General features: G+C 42.4%; 1 protein-coding gene across 1 annotated transcript; it reads left to right on the top strand.

The window, feature by feature from the left end:
• Window positions 1–10,245: 10,245 nt before the first annotated feature.
• On the top strand, window positions 10,246–11,491 carry LOC113108709 (uncharacterized). The gene is made up of 2 exons (XM_026271994.1): window positions 10,246–10,645; window positions 10,679–11,491. Exons 1-2 carry the CDS (start codon window positions 10,278–10,280, stop codon window positions 11,466–11,468), a joined length of 1,158 nt encoding a protein of 385 aa, XP_026127779.1. The 5' UTR covers window positions 10,246–10,277; the 3' UTR covers window positions 11,469–11,491.
• Window positions 11,492–15,748: the final 4,257 nt, after the last annotated feature.

The following is a 15,748-nucleotide window of genomic DNA, read 5'->3' as shown; positions in this document are numbered from 1 at the left end:
TTCATGTTTTATTTTTCAGACTTGCCCAACCAGACTTTTCCTCCCGTTGGCCTCGACCACAAGGATGTGGTGGTCCTCTGTTCCGCCCTGGGGGGCATCCGTCCCGACCACACGGACGTGGTGGTCTTCTGCTCCACCCTGGGGGGCTTCCGCTCTGACCACAGGGTTGTGGTGGTCTTCTGCTCCGCCCTGGGGGGCTTCCGCTCTGACCACACGGTTGTGGTGGTCTTCTGCTCCGGCCTGGGGGGCTTCTGCCCTGACCACATGGTTGTGGTGGTCTTCTGCTCTGCCCTGGGGGGGCGTCCGTCCCGACCACACGGTTATGGTGGTCTTCTGCTCCGCCCTCGTGGCCGTCACGTGATGTCCTTCTTGGACTTGTGTTTTTGTGTTTATTTTTTGTTGTTCTGCTGTCTGTGTCTTTCTGTTTCCTCCTATGGACCTGGCCCTCCGTCCCTTCCCCTGATCCTCCGCCGGTCCACCTCCCTCCTGTGTTTCTTGTCTGTGTCTCTTGTCTCTGTTTCCCCATTTTACCTGGTCATCTTGTCTCTGTTTCCCCATTCTACCTGGTTCTCTTCTCTCTGTTTTACCATTTTATCAGGCCCTCCATCCCTCCCCCTGATCCACCTCCGTTCCGCCTCCCTCCGTGATTTATTATTTTGGAGTGTCTGGAATCCACTCCTTAAGGGAGGGGTTCGGTCACAGTCTTCTGTCTTTCTGTCACTGTCTTCTGTGAGTGTTGTGTTTATTTGGTACCATGTGCTCTCTCCTGTCCTTTTCTGACCCTGCCCACTTTGTCACCTCATACTAGTTGCTCCACCTGTGTTTCTCCCTTGCTCCCGGACTCATTACCTGGTTCACTCTGCACACCTGTTCAATTACTCACAGCTGTTCAATTACACACAGCTGTTCCCCATTTGTTCACTAGTATATAATTTTGTCTCACACACCACTCTGGCTGCCTGAGTATTGTAATGTTATTTGCTAATGTTTGTAGTCATTACGTGTCTCTAGTTCTTGCATTTCGGTGATTCATTTCTGGTTTGTTTTTTTACCGTGTTGGCCTTTTTTGTTTCTTTCTTATTAAAGTTTTTTTCTTGCTCTTTCCACGGTGCCGTCTGTACCGCGCCATGACAAAATGCATGTGCCCTTTATGTTTGTTGAATGGGTAAAAAAAAAAAAATATATATATATATATATATATATATATATATATATAAGTAAAAAATAATTTGACTAATAAAGTTTTTACCCAAAGGTTTCTATAGATATTGCGATACAGTGAATTTTTTGCCTACGATAACTGTGGTGTGAAAAATCTAATATCGTAACAGCCCTACTATAGCATCTAGTGAATGTGTTAAGTCAAGTCACCTTTATTTGTATAGCGCTTTAAACAAAACAGATGTGTGCTTAGTTCAGTTTAAATAGTATCTGTGCAATCATTTGCAATCAAGTCAACAATATTGCTGTTAATGAAGTGTCCCAAACTGAGCAAGCAAGAGGTGACCGCGACAAGGAACCAAAACTCCATCGGTGGCAGAATGGACAAAAAAACCTTGGGAGAAACCAGGCTCAGTCGGGGGGCCAGTTCTCCTCTGGCCAGACGAAACCAGCAGTTCCATTTCAGGCTGCAGCAAAGTCGAATTGTACAGAAGAATCATCTATTTCCTGTGGTCTTGTCCCAGTGGTCGTCTGAGACAAGGTCTTTACAGAGGATTTGTATCTTGGGCTCATCTAGTTGTCCTGGTCTCCACTGTCTTTCAGGGCTATAGAGGTCCTTTCTAGATGCTGATCCGGGTGGCTACAGTGACCTCGGAATAAGAGAGAAACAGACTAATGTAACGTATTATACAGCCAAGTATGGTGACCCATACTCAGAATTTGTGCTCTGCATTTAACCCATCCAAGAACACACACATAGCAGTGAACACACACCCGGAGCAGTGGGCAGCCATTTATGCTGCAGTGGCCAGGGACCAGTTGGGGGTTCGGTGCCTTGCTCAAGGGCACCTAAGTCGTGTATTGCCCACCCGAGAGTCAAACCCACTACCTTAGGGTTAGGATTCAAACTCTCTAACCACTAGGCCACGACTTCTCCAATAATAGATGTCATTCTTCTAATGATGTAGCAAGTACATTGGGTGTTATGGGAAGTTTTCACAGTTTTGTTTTACCTAATTAATGCAGCCTAAAAATCCTTTAACAGATTTGGATATTAAAACCGTATTAGTGTGTTATGTGTAAGCCAGGTTAAAGAGATAGGTATTTAATCTAGATTTAAACTGCAAGAGTGTGTCTGCCTCCCAAGAAATGTTAGGTAGGCTACTCCAGAGTTTAGGTGCTTAATAGGAAAAGGATCTGCTGCCCGCAGTTGATTTTGGAATTCTAGGTATTATCAAATTGCCAGATTTTTGAGAACGTGGGGGACTATAATGTAACAACAGCTTGTACAAATACTGAAGTGCTAAACCATTCAGGGCTTTAGAAGTAATAAGCAAGATTTGAAAATCTATTCGCTGGATAGCGATGGCTTAGGGGTCAGCCAGCCCGCAGATATTCTACAAATATCTGTCAGCGAGGTGCCACGAGCCAGTACCCAGGAGGATGCAGCACTTCTATTTGAGTGAGCTCGCAACCTGAATGGGCAGGGCACACCCTGTGCCTGAAAAGCCAGGGTTATGTCCCATCCTTTGTTTAGAGACAGCTTTCCCCTTCTGCCGGCCTCTGTAACAGACAAAGAGCTGGTCTGACGTCCTTAAGCAGAGCAAAGCTAGGGCTGGGTCTGCCTCCGGGGGCAGCGCCTGTAGGTTCACCACCTGATCCCTGAAGGGAATAATGGGAACCTTGGGCACATAGCCTGGCCAGGGCCTCAGGATTACCTAAAATTGTCGACTGAAAATACATGCAGGTCCCCTACCCTCTTGACAGAGGCCACTGCAAGCAGGAGTAGAGTTTCAATGAAAGAAACTTTAGCTTGACTGAGTGCAAAGGCTCGAATGTGCCCTGCTGTAGTGATTTAAGCACTTTAGACAAGTCCCAGGAGAGTATGGAGGGGGCCCGGGAAGGTTTTAACTCCCTGGCCCCTCTAAGGAACCTGATGACCAGGTCATGCTTACCCACCGACTTCCCTTCTACGGTGTCATATTACTCAGTAATCGCAGCAACCTGAACTTTGAGGGTGGAGGGAGACAGCCTTCGCTCCAGCCCTTGCTGCAAAAAGGAAAGCTCAACCCTGATCGGGCATCTCTAGGTCTTTTCGACGAGAAGAACAAGACTCGACGAACAGGTTCCCCTTCAAGCATAAGCGTGTGTCGTAGACGGTGCTCTCACCGAAGTGATGGGGTCCATTAACTCTTGGAGTAGGTCCCCTAGAACCTCCGCGTCCCATCCAGGGACCAGACATGAAGTTTCCAGAGGTCTGGAAGTGGGTGCCATAGGGTGCCCTGTCTCGAAATCAGTATATCCTTTCCCAGCTGTGTACTAGTGTGTCCATGCCAAGTGTTCCCTCAGTCAAAGAGTAGAACTGGGGTTTGCCACCACTGTAATCCTCAAACCACTCATGCTACTGCTGGAAATAGCGGCAGAGGCAACAGAGCTTCGCCTCCCTGGAGGAAACAGAGCCTGGCTTGCAGTTCAGAAATGGTCATCTTCCCGCAATGGGAACATGACTCATCTGCGAATGCCACCTCAATGTGTTTAATGCCTAGACACATGAGGCAGTGATCATGACCATCACCCTACGATCCATCGTCTTTACAAAGACGCACCCATGTAAGATCTTTTAGAGAAATTGCACTTTCAGGGAAATCCTCTTTTAGTGCTGAGGCACACAGTGTTAGGGGGTAGTGCAGCCAGTAGTGTGCAACCCCCTCGACTCAGAACGATCACCACTGAGGCGCCATACTGCCAACACTAGAAGCGTCCAAGAGCACGTTGAGCTCGTAGTCATTGGAATGAAAACTGAATGGTGCAAAACGATATGTGACAAATAACGGAGAGTAGGGACACAAGTCGGTTCTGGGGCATTTTGAGTTATTCACAGATTCTGAAAGTGTAGTCTCCAAGCTTTCCAACGATGTGTAACACATGAAAATCTGATAATATTTGGTTAAGTTGTGGCCATTTGAAGGTAGGCACTCAAAAAACCTCAAAAAGCAGAAAATAGCCTTTAAAGATTGTGCAGTTCTCACTGCTGCGAGTGACAATGGGGCTCATTTACATCTCATTTAGATAAGCCATACCCCCTGCATAGCAACGACAGACACAACGGGAAAAATCGGACCGCATACTATTAATAATAAAGGAGAATGTGCATTGTAAATGTCAGTAATTTATCTTTTTTGACTTTTATAAAAATTATTTAGAGGCTGAAATATGTGAGTTTTATCTTTTTATAAAAAAATCTTTAATCTTTAAAATGTGGTCATCATTTTTAATGTTATTATTTTAATGTTTATTTAAAAAAAAAGTACATATTGATGCTAATTTTATTTGTTATTTGCTGGTTTTCTACAAAAAAACTTGGTGAATTGATTTCATTGTGTAGCATTAGGACTTTTTTAACAGGATTCTATGATAACCGATGAGCTAGCTAATAACCATAGGTAGATATGGGAAGGTCTAAACATGGACTAAACATGAGATAACGTGTACGTGTTCTTAGAATGAACACAAGACGACAAACTTTGATGTTTATGAAAACTCACCCCATAAAAAACAGAAAAGTATTCTTGCAGATCCAAAGTTTGCACTGTACGTCTGTTTGCCTCTAAATGTTACGGATTTTCCCCATTTATATGTCTTTATCCCCATCAAATGTTACTATCGATATAGCCTCTGATAAATTAAGGTCCAACTCGTCTGACGCCAGTCCAATACATTATTCCTCGTCGTCATCTTCGCTCAGTTGTAGATTAGGGATATTATACAGTCTTATTATGCCGCTTTCATCGTCACTCAGATCGTCTTCAGAATCAGTGAGTGCTTGTTTATAAGCATCCGGCTTGACAAAGAAGTACTTCAAAGCATTTTCGGTGTAACGGCCACGGTTCAGCTCGTCTGCGTTCATCTTTGCGGCGTACATCTTCATTGAATTCTGATATCAGCTAGAGCCGGCCAGAGCGCTGCATACTAAGTAGCCACACGTCCCTCGGAGGGCGGGGGCAATAACAAAAGAAACAAAAGCCGGCTTATCCAGTATGGAAATACAGACAGACAATGAAACGCCCCTACTGCGTGCTAGAATCTCCGACAAACTAGCTGATTTCAACCTCAAAATGTACGCTTTTAAATATACCAATACTGCTATCTCAAACACGGAGAGGCTTCTTTGTGATATCAACTAACATATTCTGCAAAAAAACGAAAATCACCAATTTTGAAAAAAAAAAAAAAAAACGCTTCTTTCTCATTTTGCTCGAAAGTTGTGCTGCCGACTTGTGTCACTGGTTTCCGTGACGGGTCACATATTGACGCTCATCTCCGAAGTGAAAAGCTGGTATGCATTGCACCTGCTGCCTTCTTATACTCATGCTGTGATCAGCTACAGCTGGATGCAATAATTGCATGACAATGTGTATTGGCTTGTTTAGTTTACACTCAAAGTAGATTGGTCTATTGAAGCAATATCCCAATTCGTTGGTCATCCGACGTGACGTTAAGAGTTACTGACTGAAAGCGAACATTCATTTTTTTTATGTAGAAAAAATAGAAGGTTCCATTCAGTATCAGTTAGAGAATGCTTTAGAATGATTTAGTGTTCAGCAGGACAAAAGCAATCCACCTTAACCAAGGTTAGACTATATTCTTTTGCACTCCATAAAAATCACTAGCCTTGGTCTTGATGCATAACTGTAAATCAAATCAGTTTGCAAGTGTGCATCACCTTGGCTGTAAATCTCACTCTTTTCATGCTTCATCAGTATGTACATATGCTAAATTAGTAAAAAAAAAAATAGTTCAAATAAAAAAAAGTGATTACGGCTCACCTCATCTTAATATCAGAGGTTAGCCTTTTGTCTAACGTGCGAACATTTAGAGCATTATTAAGCCTTTCAAATCAGTAAGCCATTCAGACCTTAGTGATGATTCGTACATCACACATCATACACAAATCATCCATACATCATATGGTGTATGTGTGATCAAGTTCCCTTTCAGCTAGACAGATATATTGTGTGTTAGTCAGTCGACAGTCTAAGTTCTTTTGGTAACCAAAGACTGTGGATCTCTTGACTGATGCTACATGTGTGAAGCTAAATTAACAACATGTAAATAATGGCCCTTATAGAGTGTACAGATAAAGAGTATCACGGTGTATTACAACTGAAAGTATAGTTTGTGTCCCAAATGACATACATATTGCATTTATCATTGAGCATAGAAGTGTAAGGAAAGCTTGCCATTCAAGTACATGGAGCATCCACTTTGTTCTTTGGTGGGATAAGTAAGTGAATCATATTTTTTTTTTTTAATTATGAGTATATTTGAAGTGTACCTTGTCTTTTTTTATTTTACCAAAAATGTGATGCTCCTTTTAAGGTATCTTGAGTAAAACCTTTAACAAAGCACATACAAAAGACCTAAATTGGAAGTGACGCAACCTGTTTTACAGAATATGTACATTTGTAGCACATAACTCACAACTAAGACTTTCATTCTAAAAATGAAAAGAAAATTGTCTTATTAATAAAAAAAACATACATAAACCCAACAATGCATATTTTAAAATATTATAATGCTGGAAAAAAATAATTGTTCAAATGATTATTCTAGCTGCTACCAGACAAAGCAAATGCTTCTCTTAAATGTTTGAGGTCTCTGTTAAGTAAACAATAATAATAAAAATGTTAAAGGTAAAATGCCTTTACAAATATAGCTGATGGAGAGAGATTGATTGTGTTTTTCCTGTTCTTCAGTTCACTGTGTTTTTGAAGTTAAATTAAGTAAGCATTCCGCTCCATTCTTGGGCAATTGCCTGGACAGCCTATGATTTGTTTTTAACAAGGGGACAGAAATGCGTTTTCTGCCGTATGTGGTCATTACTGTTTATTTCATTTTTAGAAAGGACGTGCTTATTGTTTTGCGATGCTCATCGTGACATGTTTCCATGGAGTTTGTCATTTCATCTTGATCACATTTAGCATGCAGTTCAGTGGAAGTAGGCACTGAATCATGCGGAGTGGTTTATGAATGATGGCAGTACTTAAGGTGACTGAAACAGAAGTCGGTTTCAGGTGGAGCACACCAATAGAATGAAGTCCATTAACAGCCCATAAGGATAAGCGAGTCAATACATCTAGCGGGCATTTGATGACAAACAATTTGATTTCATGGGAAATTAGATGGTGTCATGTGAAAGACAAATTAAGATTTTAGTAGAGCCAAAAGCGTTATTGTAACTGAAGTAATGTAATCTGCAATGATAGGCAGAGCTCTGATATATCATTTACAGCTGCACGTTCTGCACTATAAATGACAGAGTATCCAAAACAATCTTAATATTAACTCGTTTGTATGCACCATGGGTACAACATAACCATCAAGTTCTAATTTAATCTTCACTAACTATATACATCATTATCCACGACTGCCTCTTTTGGCCTCTGTTGACAATGTTATTCACAAAGTTCATAATTGTATTATGTCGTAATTAACAAAGTACGAGTACATTTAATCATTTTCAATGGCAAGTTTAAGTGTGTAGCCTATACAGAAAGAGAGATACCTATTTATATCCATTTCCAACTGAATGATGTGATCTAAGGAGCAGATGTGCGGCAAAAATTACTCAAACGTTTGTGTTACACAAAATGTAATTCTGAGGAACAACTTTCTCTCTAATAGTACTTGAAAATGGTCGTTTGCTGACTGTTATCTGACCCAGGGTGTTTATATGCATCTTGAAGGATAGTGTCATGTTTCTAGAGTACAAATAGTGCCTATGTTAATTTTCAATAATAATTTATTGTACCACTGTCCAATAAATTTGACATTTACATTTAATTAATTCTGACTTTTGAACAAAAACAGACTAATTGTATCACAATTATAGCTATATTTAACTGCAACTATAAATTGGGAAATGCGCATGTAACAGAGTTATATACAAAGTGTGTCTCCACTTGCAAATAATGATATATCAAATAATCACATTTACAAATGACTAGATGGAAAAATGTTTATCAGAGCTTCCTATTGGCTGGCTGGTTCTACGTGCTGTGTACGCCCCTGTTGCGTTCGTCAGTTCATTTGTAAAAAGGCCAGTGCGTGCCAGCACGAGGAGTGTCGAATATGCTGGAACTGATCAACTCACTCTGTGTTATCCTGTTTTCTCAGTGAATAAAAAAAACAAAGGCTGGGAGAAGAGTTTGGTTTTCACGAGCTTTATTGATACACAACACAACGCAGAAAAGATTAAAAGAAAAGACCAGTTACATTGGTGCCGTGATCGGTCTTTCTAAGCACCTGTGTCGGACGCGCAACGTCAGGCGGAACCCGGCATTGGCGTGCAGCTGAAACGTGAAAATCTGTGCACGCGGACGTCGGGGGATCGTCGCGAGGCGGAAGTCGGAGGATCGGCGCGAGGCGGACGTCGGGGGATCGTCGCGAGGCGGAAGTCGGAGGATCGGCGCGAGGCGGACGTCGGGGGATCGTCGCGAGGCGGAAGTCGGAGGATCGGCGCGAGGCGGACGTCGGAGGATCGTCGCGAGGCGGACGTCGGGGGATCGGTGTGTGGCGTTACTTTGGAGCTTCTGTGCACAGAGGACTTGAGGCAATCGAAACAAAGTTCAGAGTTTGACACGGGTGGAGCTTGGAAGTGAAGACGAGGTGGTTGCTTGCACTACTACATGAATACAGGCACTGAATTGAGTATATATATATTTTTTTAGGTTTATACAAAATTGAATTGCTATACTTATTCTCTGAAATATTTCTGGGTTCAGTTACTAGTAGTGTGATTTTTGGAAAGACATGGAAAAGTATAACACACCAGGCCTGGGCAGAGGGAGAGGGGTGTACCAGACTGATGTAACATTTTCTGTGGATAGAGGGCTTACTGGCTATCCACTTACTTCCACACCATGTGTAGCTTTTCAAAATTGTGGAGAAACTCTCAAAACTGATCAGTCCGGGGGTAATATGGCAGATAGGACTGCATTAGGGACTTCTACTGAAGGGGGCAGTATTCCTGTAGATATGTTGGTCACTGTTGTGAAACAAATAGGTCAATCCATCAGTGAAAATATTGTATCTTGTTTGGAATCAAGAGTGTTGGGAGGTGGGGAAGGATTCAGAGCTGAACAACCTGGCAGTAGCATACTCTCTGGAACACAAAACCTGAAGCTGGTATTACAGTCTGATGTTAAAGAGCCAGCATACTATCGAGGGGATGGTTCTGATAAATGCACAGTGTATGAATGGGTGGAATTGATGTCAGTATACTTGCGTAAGCGTGAGTATAGCCAAGAATGTCAGGCTGAAGAGGTTTTGGGCCGATTAATGGGGAGGGCACGGGACGTTGTTAAAATAGCTTTACGCAACTACGCAAAAACTGACCTGACTAATGGCCCTGGACCTATTTTTGACATCCTGAAGCAACATTTTGGTGAAACTGTGCACTCTGCTATGCCCTTAGCTGATTTTTATGCTACACTGCCCTTAAAAGGAGAAAGTCCATTTGATTATTGGATAAGGTTAAACAGGGCAATTGATGTAGCAGAGGACTGCTTGAAAAGACAAGGGAAGAAACTTGATAATCCATCTCAGGAGGTGACCGTTATGTTTGTTAGACATTGCCCAGATCCCCAATTGCAGCTGATTTTCAGATGTAAACCCCAGCAACATTGGACAGCTGCTGAAGTGCAAGAAAGGTTGGATGAATTTCAAAGGGAAAACAAGTATACACGAAATCAGTTATCATGTTTAGCTCAGAAACAAGAAACTGTATTGCATGTTTTACCTACTGCTCATGATGAAGTTAGCAATAATGAGGTATCAGTAGTCAAGTGTAATGCTCCTCAAGTACAGCAGTCTTTTGCTTGCAGTTCTGTCGAATCCTTAGAGCGGCTGATCACACGACTGGAACATGTGTTGGAAAGAGTTCCAAGTGAGATGACAAAACCTGCTGAAAAGCCTGTTCGACCGAGGCCCAAAACTAAAGGTGATAGGTGGGGCCCGTGTAAGGTATGTGGAGACTCTAACCATACCACCTCTTACCACTGTCGAGCAAATGGGCTTTGCTTTGTGTGTTTTGCACCAAATCACACACGTTTTGAATGCCCAAACATTGTTGCAGATGGGCTTGTCAGGGTCTCGTCAACGGCATGTCCCTCTGGCCAGCAGGGAAACTAAATGGCCCGCATGAGGTGGGGGGAGATGCAGGGCCCAATGAAAACCCCCAAGTATTTGATGTTGATTTGGAATCACTATATTCTACTGTGCGTGAGGAATTTGACCAAAACATGACTGTGATAGTTCAAAACACACGAAAACTGTCAATGCATGAGGGATTGTTTTATACTGACGTTTGTTTGGAAAACACACTAACTGTTAAAGGTATGATAGATTGTGGTTCTATGGCTTGCACTGTGAGCCCTGGGGTTGTGTCTAAGTTAAAGGATGCAGGAGTAGCCTTGACTGATTCGGTGACTCCAACTCATGTAGTGCTGGTCGGCTGTGGAGGGTCGAAAACAAAACCTAGTGGGATGTGTGACATAAACATGACTGTTTACGGGTGTACTGTTCAGGTTCCAACATTGATTGTTGACGGCCAAGATGATGACATCATTGTGGGTAGCAATGTGATAAAGTACCTGATCAAAGAGTTGAAAAGTCGAGGAGAATTGATTAAAAGAAGGATGTCTGTCAATAAGGATTCTGAGGATAGTAAACTTATTCAGTTGCTGGCTAATGTGGAGAGGTGGAACGGAGCAGTCGTTCCTGGAAAGGTTGGGACAGTTAAACTGAAGAATTCCGTAACACTTGAACCCTTAAAGGAGCATTTAGTTTGGGCAAAGCTTTCTAATCTAAACAATTTGTCAGCAGGCAGTGCCATCATTGCAGAGCCGTGTGGAGCACGCTCCAGACCCAGAAATATCTTGATTGGTCGTACAGTGGCAAGGTTGTGGGCTGATGGATGGGTGCCTGTTAAGGTAATTAACCCTTCATCGGTGCCCATTACTCTCAGACGTAACGCAAAATTGGCTGACATTTATCCATGTTTGGCACTGGAAGACTTTGATGATGCATGTGAAGGCGTCACAAATGGAGGGTTATTATGCCCAATCAGACAACATACCAACAATGTAGAGGTTCATGACAATTCAAGTGGTTGCAGTTTGTCTGACATTGGTGTACCCAGGAGAGACTGTGAGTTCCATGATAGGTTAACGAAGCTGGGACTCGCAGGCATTGATTTGAGTTCCTGTCATTTGTCTTCTGATTGGAAAAAAAACTTGTTGATCTAATTGAGAAGTATGAATGTATCTTCTCTAAACACAGACTTGACTGCGGCAAAGTTGAGGGCTATGTACATCGGATAAGGCTGAGTGATGACCGTCCATTTAGGCTTCCATACAGACGACTTCTGCCTAATCAGTACGATAAGCTTAGGCAAGCCTTGGATGAAATGGAAGAGAGAGACATTATCAAGAGATCTAGTAGCGAATATGCTTCACCTCTTGTTATTGTTTGGAAGAGAAATGGAGATTTAAGACTTTGTACTGATTTTAGGTGGCTCAATGCTCGAACTATAAAGGATGCTCGTCCATTACCACATCAAGCCGATGCTTTAGCTGCACTGGGTGGAAACATTTTTTTTTCCACTATGGACCTGACGTCCGGCTACTACAATGTTGAAGTACATGAGGAAGACCGAAAATACACTGCTTTCACATCGCCTTTTGGGTTATATGAGTATAACCGTCTTCCTCAAGGACTTTGTAATAGTCCAGCAACTTTTATGAGAATGATGCTCGGAATTTTTGGAGATCAAAATTTCTTGAGCCTTCTCTGTTACTTGGATGACGTGCTTGTATTTGCTCCGGATGAGGAGTTGGGTTTAAAGAGATTGGAGCTGGTTTTTGAGCGCCTGAAGTCTCATAATTTGAAGTTGGCTCCAGGGAAATGTCATTTTATGCAAAGGTCAGTGAAGTTTCTTGGTCATGTTGTCAGCGAGGCGGGTGTGGCTTCAGACCCTGATAAAATCAAGGTGATTACTGAAATGACAGAGTCGGATCTTATGGATGACAAAACTGGTGCTCCATCCCAACAAAAGATACGTTCTTTCCTTGGGATGGTAGTATATTATCAGCAATTTATAGAACAGTGTTCAGTAATTGCAAAACCACTGTTCCAGTTAACTGCTGGCGCTAAGGGTCAGAGAGGTAAAAAGGTTAAGAAGACTGTGTTGAAAAGAACACTTACTGCAGAGGATTGGACTGATGATTGTAGGCAGGCATTTTGTCGTCTTAAGCAGGCTCTGATTGACTGTGTTTTATTGGCTCATCCAGATTTTAACAGGTCTTTCTTGGTTTCGGTGGACGCTTCCAGTAGTGGCCTAGGTGCTGTACTTTCACAAGTACCAGAAAATGGGGATATGGCAAGGCCAGTTTGTTTTGCCAGTAAGTCACTTTCATTTGCTCAGTCAAAATATCCAGCGCATCGGCTGGAATTTTTTGCATTGAAGTGGGCTGTATGTGACAAATTTAGTCACTGGCTGAGAGGTCGCCCCTTCACAGTATGGACCGATAACAACCCCCTGACATATATTTTGACAAAACCAAAACTGGATGCTTGCGAGCACAGGTGGGTTGCCAAGTTGGCGCCATTCCAGTTTGATATTAAGTACATACCTGGTTCAAGGAATATTGTGGCAGATGCTCTTAGTAGAGAGCCATTTGTAAAACAGAGCACTTTGCATCGCCTTACTAGAGTACCGTACAATTTGCTGTTGCAAGATGCGTCAGCAGTCCAAGGGGAACAAGTGCAAGAGGTTTTCAGATGGTCTGCACACCCTTTTGAGCCGAACACTGAGCCGGGTATTGAGGCAAAATGTGACATGTTGGCAGTGCATTCCCAAGCACCGGTAAGTAGGCCATCTGGTTCTTGGTCTGTGATGGAAGTGTCTGCGGTCATGGAGGCAAAAAGGTCTAATTTGGTAACCTCACATTGTGACCTTTTGTTGCCTCAGTTGATTCATCTTGTTTTACCTACTGATCAACCAATATTGAAGGGCCTGTCACGTGAAGAGTTGGCAGATAGGCAGCGGACCGACAACATATTGGCTAGGGTGATTTGTTATGTAGAAAGGGGTAAGAAACCATCTAGTCGTGAGCGTAAACAGGAGCCAGTGGAAGTTGTCAGGCTGCTTAGATCCTGGAACAAGTTTTAGATGAGAGCCGGGATACTTTACAGGGTTTCTCGGGATGTGGTGTCAAAGAAAAAGTCATTCCAATATGTTGTCCCAAAATCATTGGTGGTGACTGTGTTGAAGGGGGTTCATGATGACGCTGGCCATCAGGGCCAACAGAGGACATTGTATTTGGGGAGACAACGTTTTTTCTGGCACAAACTTGAAGCGGATGTGAGAGATTATGTCAAATGCTGCAAGAGGTGTGTTTACGGTAAATCACCTGAGCCAGAGGCTAGGGCTCCTCTTGAAAACATTATGACATCTGAACCCTTGGAACTTGTGTGTGTCGATTTTTGGTCAGCTGAGGACAGCAGGAATAAGTCAGTGGATGTACTTGTTGTCACTGATCATTTTACTAAAATGGCACATGCTTTTCATTGCCCAAACCAGTCAGCCAAAGCTGTAGCTAAGCAATTATGGAGCAATTTTTTTTGTATATATGGCTTTCCCAAACGCATTCACTCCGATCAGGGAGCAAATTTTGAAAGTGCATTGATTTCTGAGCTGTTGTCAGTTGCAGGGGTGGAAAAGTCACACACCACTCCATATCACCCAATGGGTAATGGGGGTGTGGAAAGATTTAATAGGACACTTGGAAACATGATTCGAGCACTCCCCCCTGCAGCGAAGCAAAGGTGGCCTCGACTGCTTAAATCTCTGACATTTGCATACAATTGTACGATTCATGAGACCACTGGATATGCACCTTTTCAACTGATGTTTGGCAGGACCCCGAGACTCCCAGTCGATGTGGTGTTTGGGTCAGTTTTGCGAGATAATGATGTTGTTGACTACAATGAGTACGTTAGGGAATTGATGGAAGATCCCAAACAAGCAGTGACGATTGCGAGAAGGACTGCTGGAAAACAACTGAAAAGACATGCTGCTCTTTATAACAGAAAGCTCAAGGGTGCTCCAGTAGATGTTGGGGACAGGGTTTTGTTGGCAAATAAGGGTGAACGTGGCAAGCGAAAACTGTCCGATCGCTGGGAGAGCAGTCTGTACATTGTAGTAGACAAAAATGTTGAAACAAATACTTTCAAAATTGAGAATTCTTCCTCAGGCCAAGTGAAGATTGTTCATCGTAATTTGATCATGCCTGTGAATTTTTTGCCTTTCCCTGATGATGTTGCAGAGAGACCTGTGGGAGGGGAAAGGTGTGTTGGCGGTGACCAAACTCACACGCTAGAGCACTTGGAGAGAACAGTTGATGAGAGAACAGTTGCATGGGTTTCGGAGCTTGAATCTTCAAGAGATTCCAAAAAGGGGTCAGAGGTTTCGGAAATTGGCAATGGTGCACAAGAATGGCTTGTGTGTCATAATGATTCCGGTGACCCCGTGGTATTGGCTGAGTTGGAAGACTCTGTTGGATTTGCATGTTCAATTGACAATGAATCTGATCTGGACATGAATTCGAATTTGTCTGCATTTGATCTATCATCAGATGTTGACTCTCAAAGCAATGTAACTACTGTGGTGTCAGCTCAATTTGACAGCAAAACTGATGTTGGAGGTTTGATGACTTCAGTTAGATCAAGAGCTGGAAGAATTATCAGACCGGTGGTGAGGCTTATAGAAACAATGCAAGTACAAAAAGTAGACAATAAGGTTAATGCCCCTGTTTGGATCTAATTTGTTTTATTACTACTTTTATTGTTATGCTTTTGTTTTTATTTTATTTTATTTTTTTCTTATTTATTTATTTATTTATTTTTTTTTTTTTGATCCTGTTGTTCTCCCATTTAGTTTTTTTTTTATATTGTGAATGTATTTGGTCTGTATACCAAGATGTGATTTTAAGGGACTGTTTCTATGTTGATTGAGTGTACTGAACATGTAACAGGCATGTTGACCTATGAGTTTGGAGGGGCGTAGCTAACCCCTTCTCCTCTAATTCTTTGTAAGAATAGTCTATGAACTGGAATGCTCATCAACATTCTTATCTTGGATATATTCAAATTGCATCTTGTTTTGATGTGTTTTTGTTTTGTCAAGGTGTAAATTTATATATTTCTGTTTTGTATTCTGCAGTTATTTGTACCTGAGTGTCATTAGTAGTGAGTATGTTATGCCATGGTAGGTTAGAATTGTTGCAAGTGGAGTTCAGGAGGGGAGAATGTAACAGAGTTATATACAAAGTGTGTCTCCACTTGCAAATAATGATATATCAAATAATCACATTTACAAATGACTAGATGGAAAAATGTTTATCAGAGCTTCCTATTGGCTGGCTGGTTCTACGTGCTGTGTACGCCCCTGTTGCGTTCGTCAGTTCATTTGTAAAAAGGCCAGTGCGTGCCAGCACGAGGAGTGTCGAATATGCTGGAACTGATC

The sequence above is a fragment of the Carassius auratus genome, chromosome 9, assembly GCF_003368295.1.
Source record: "Carassius auratus strain Wakin chromosome 9, ASM336829v1, whole genome shotgun sequence".
Classification (NCBI taxonomy): Eukaryota; Metazoa; Chordata; class Actinopteri; order Cypriniformes; family Cyprinidae; genus Carassius; species Carassius auratus.
The sequence above is the reverse complement of the archived record's forward strand: the minus strand, read 5'-3'. Positions and strand labels throughout refer to the sequence as shown.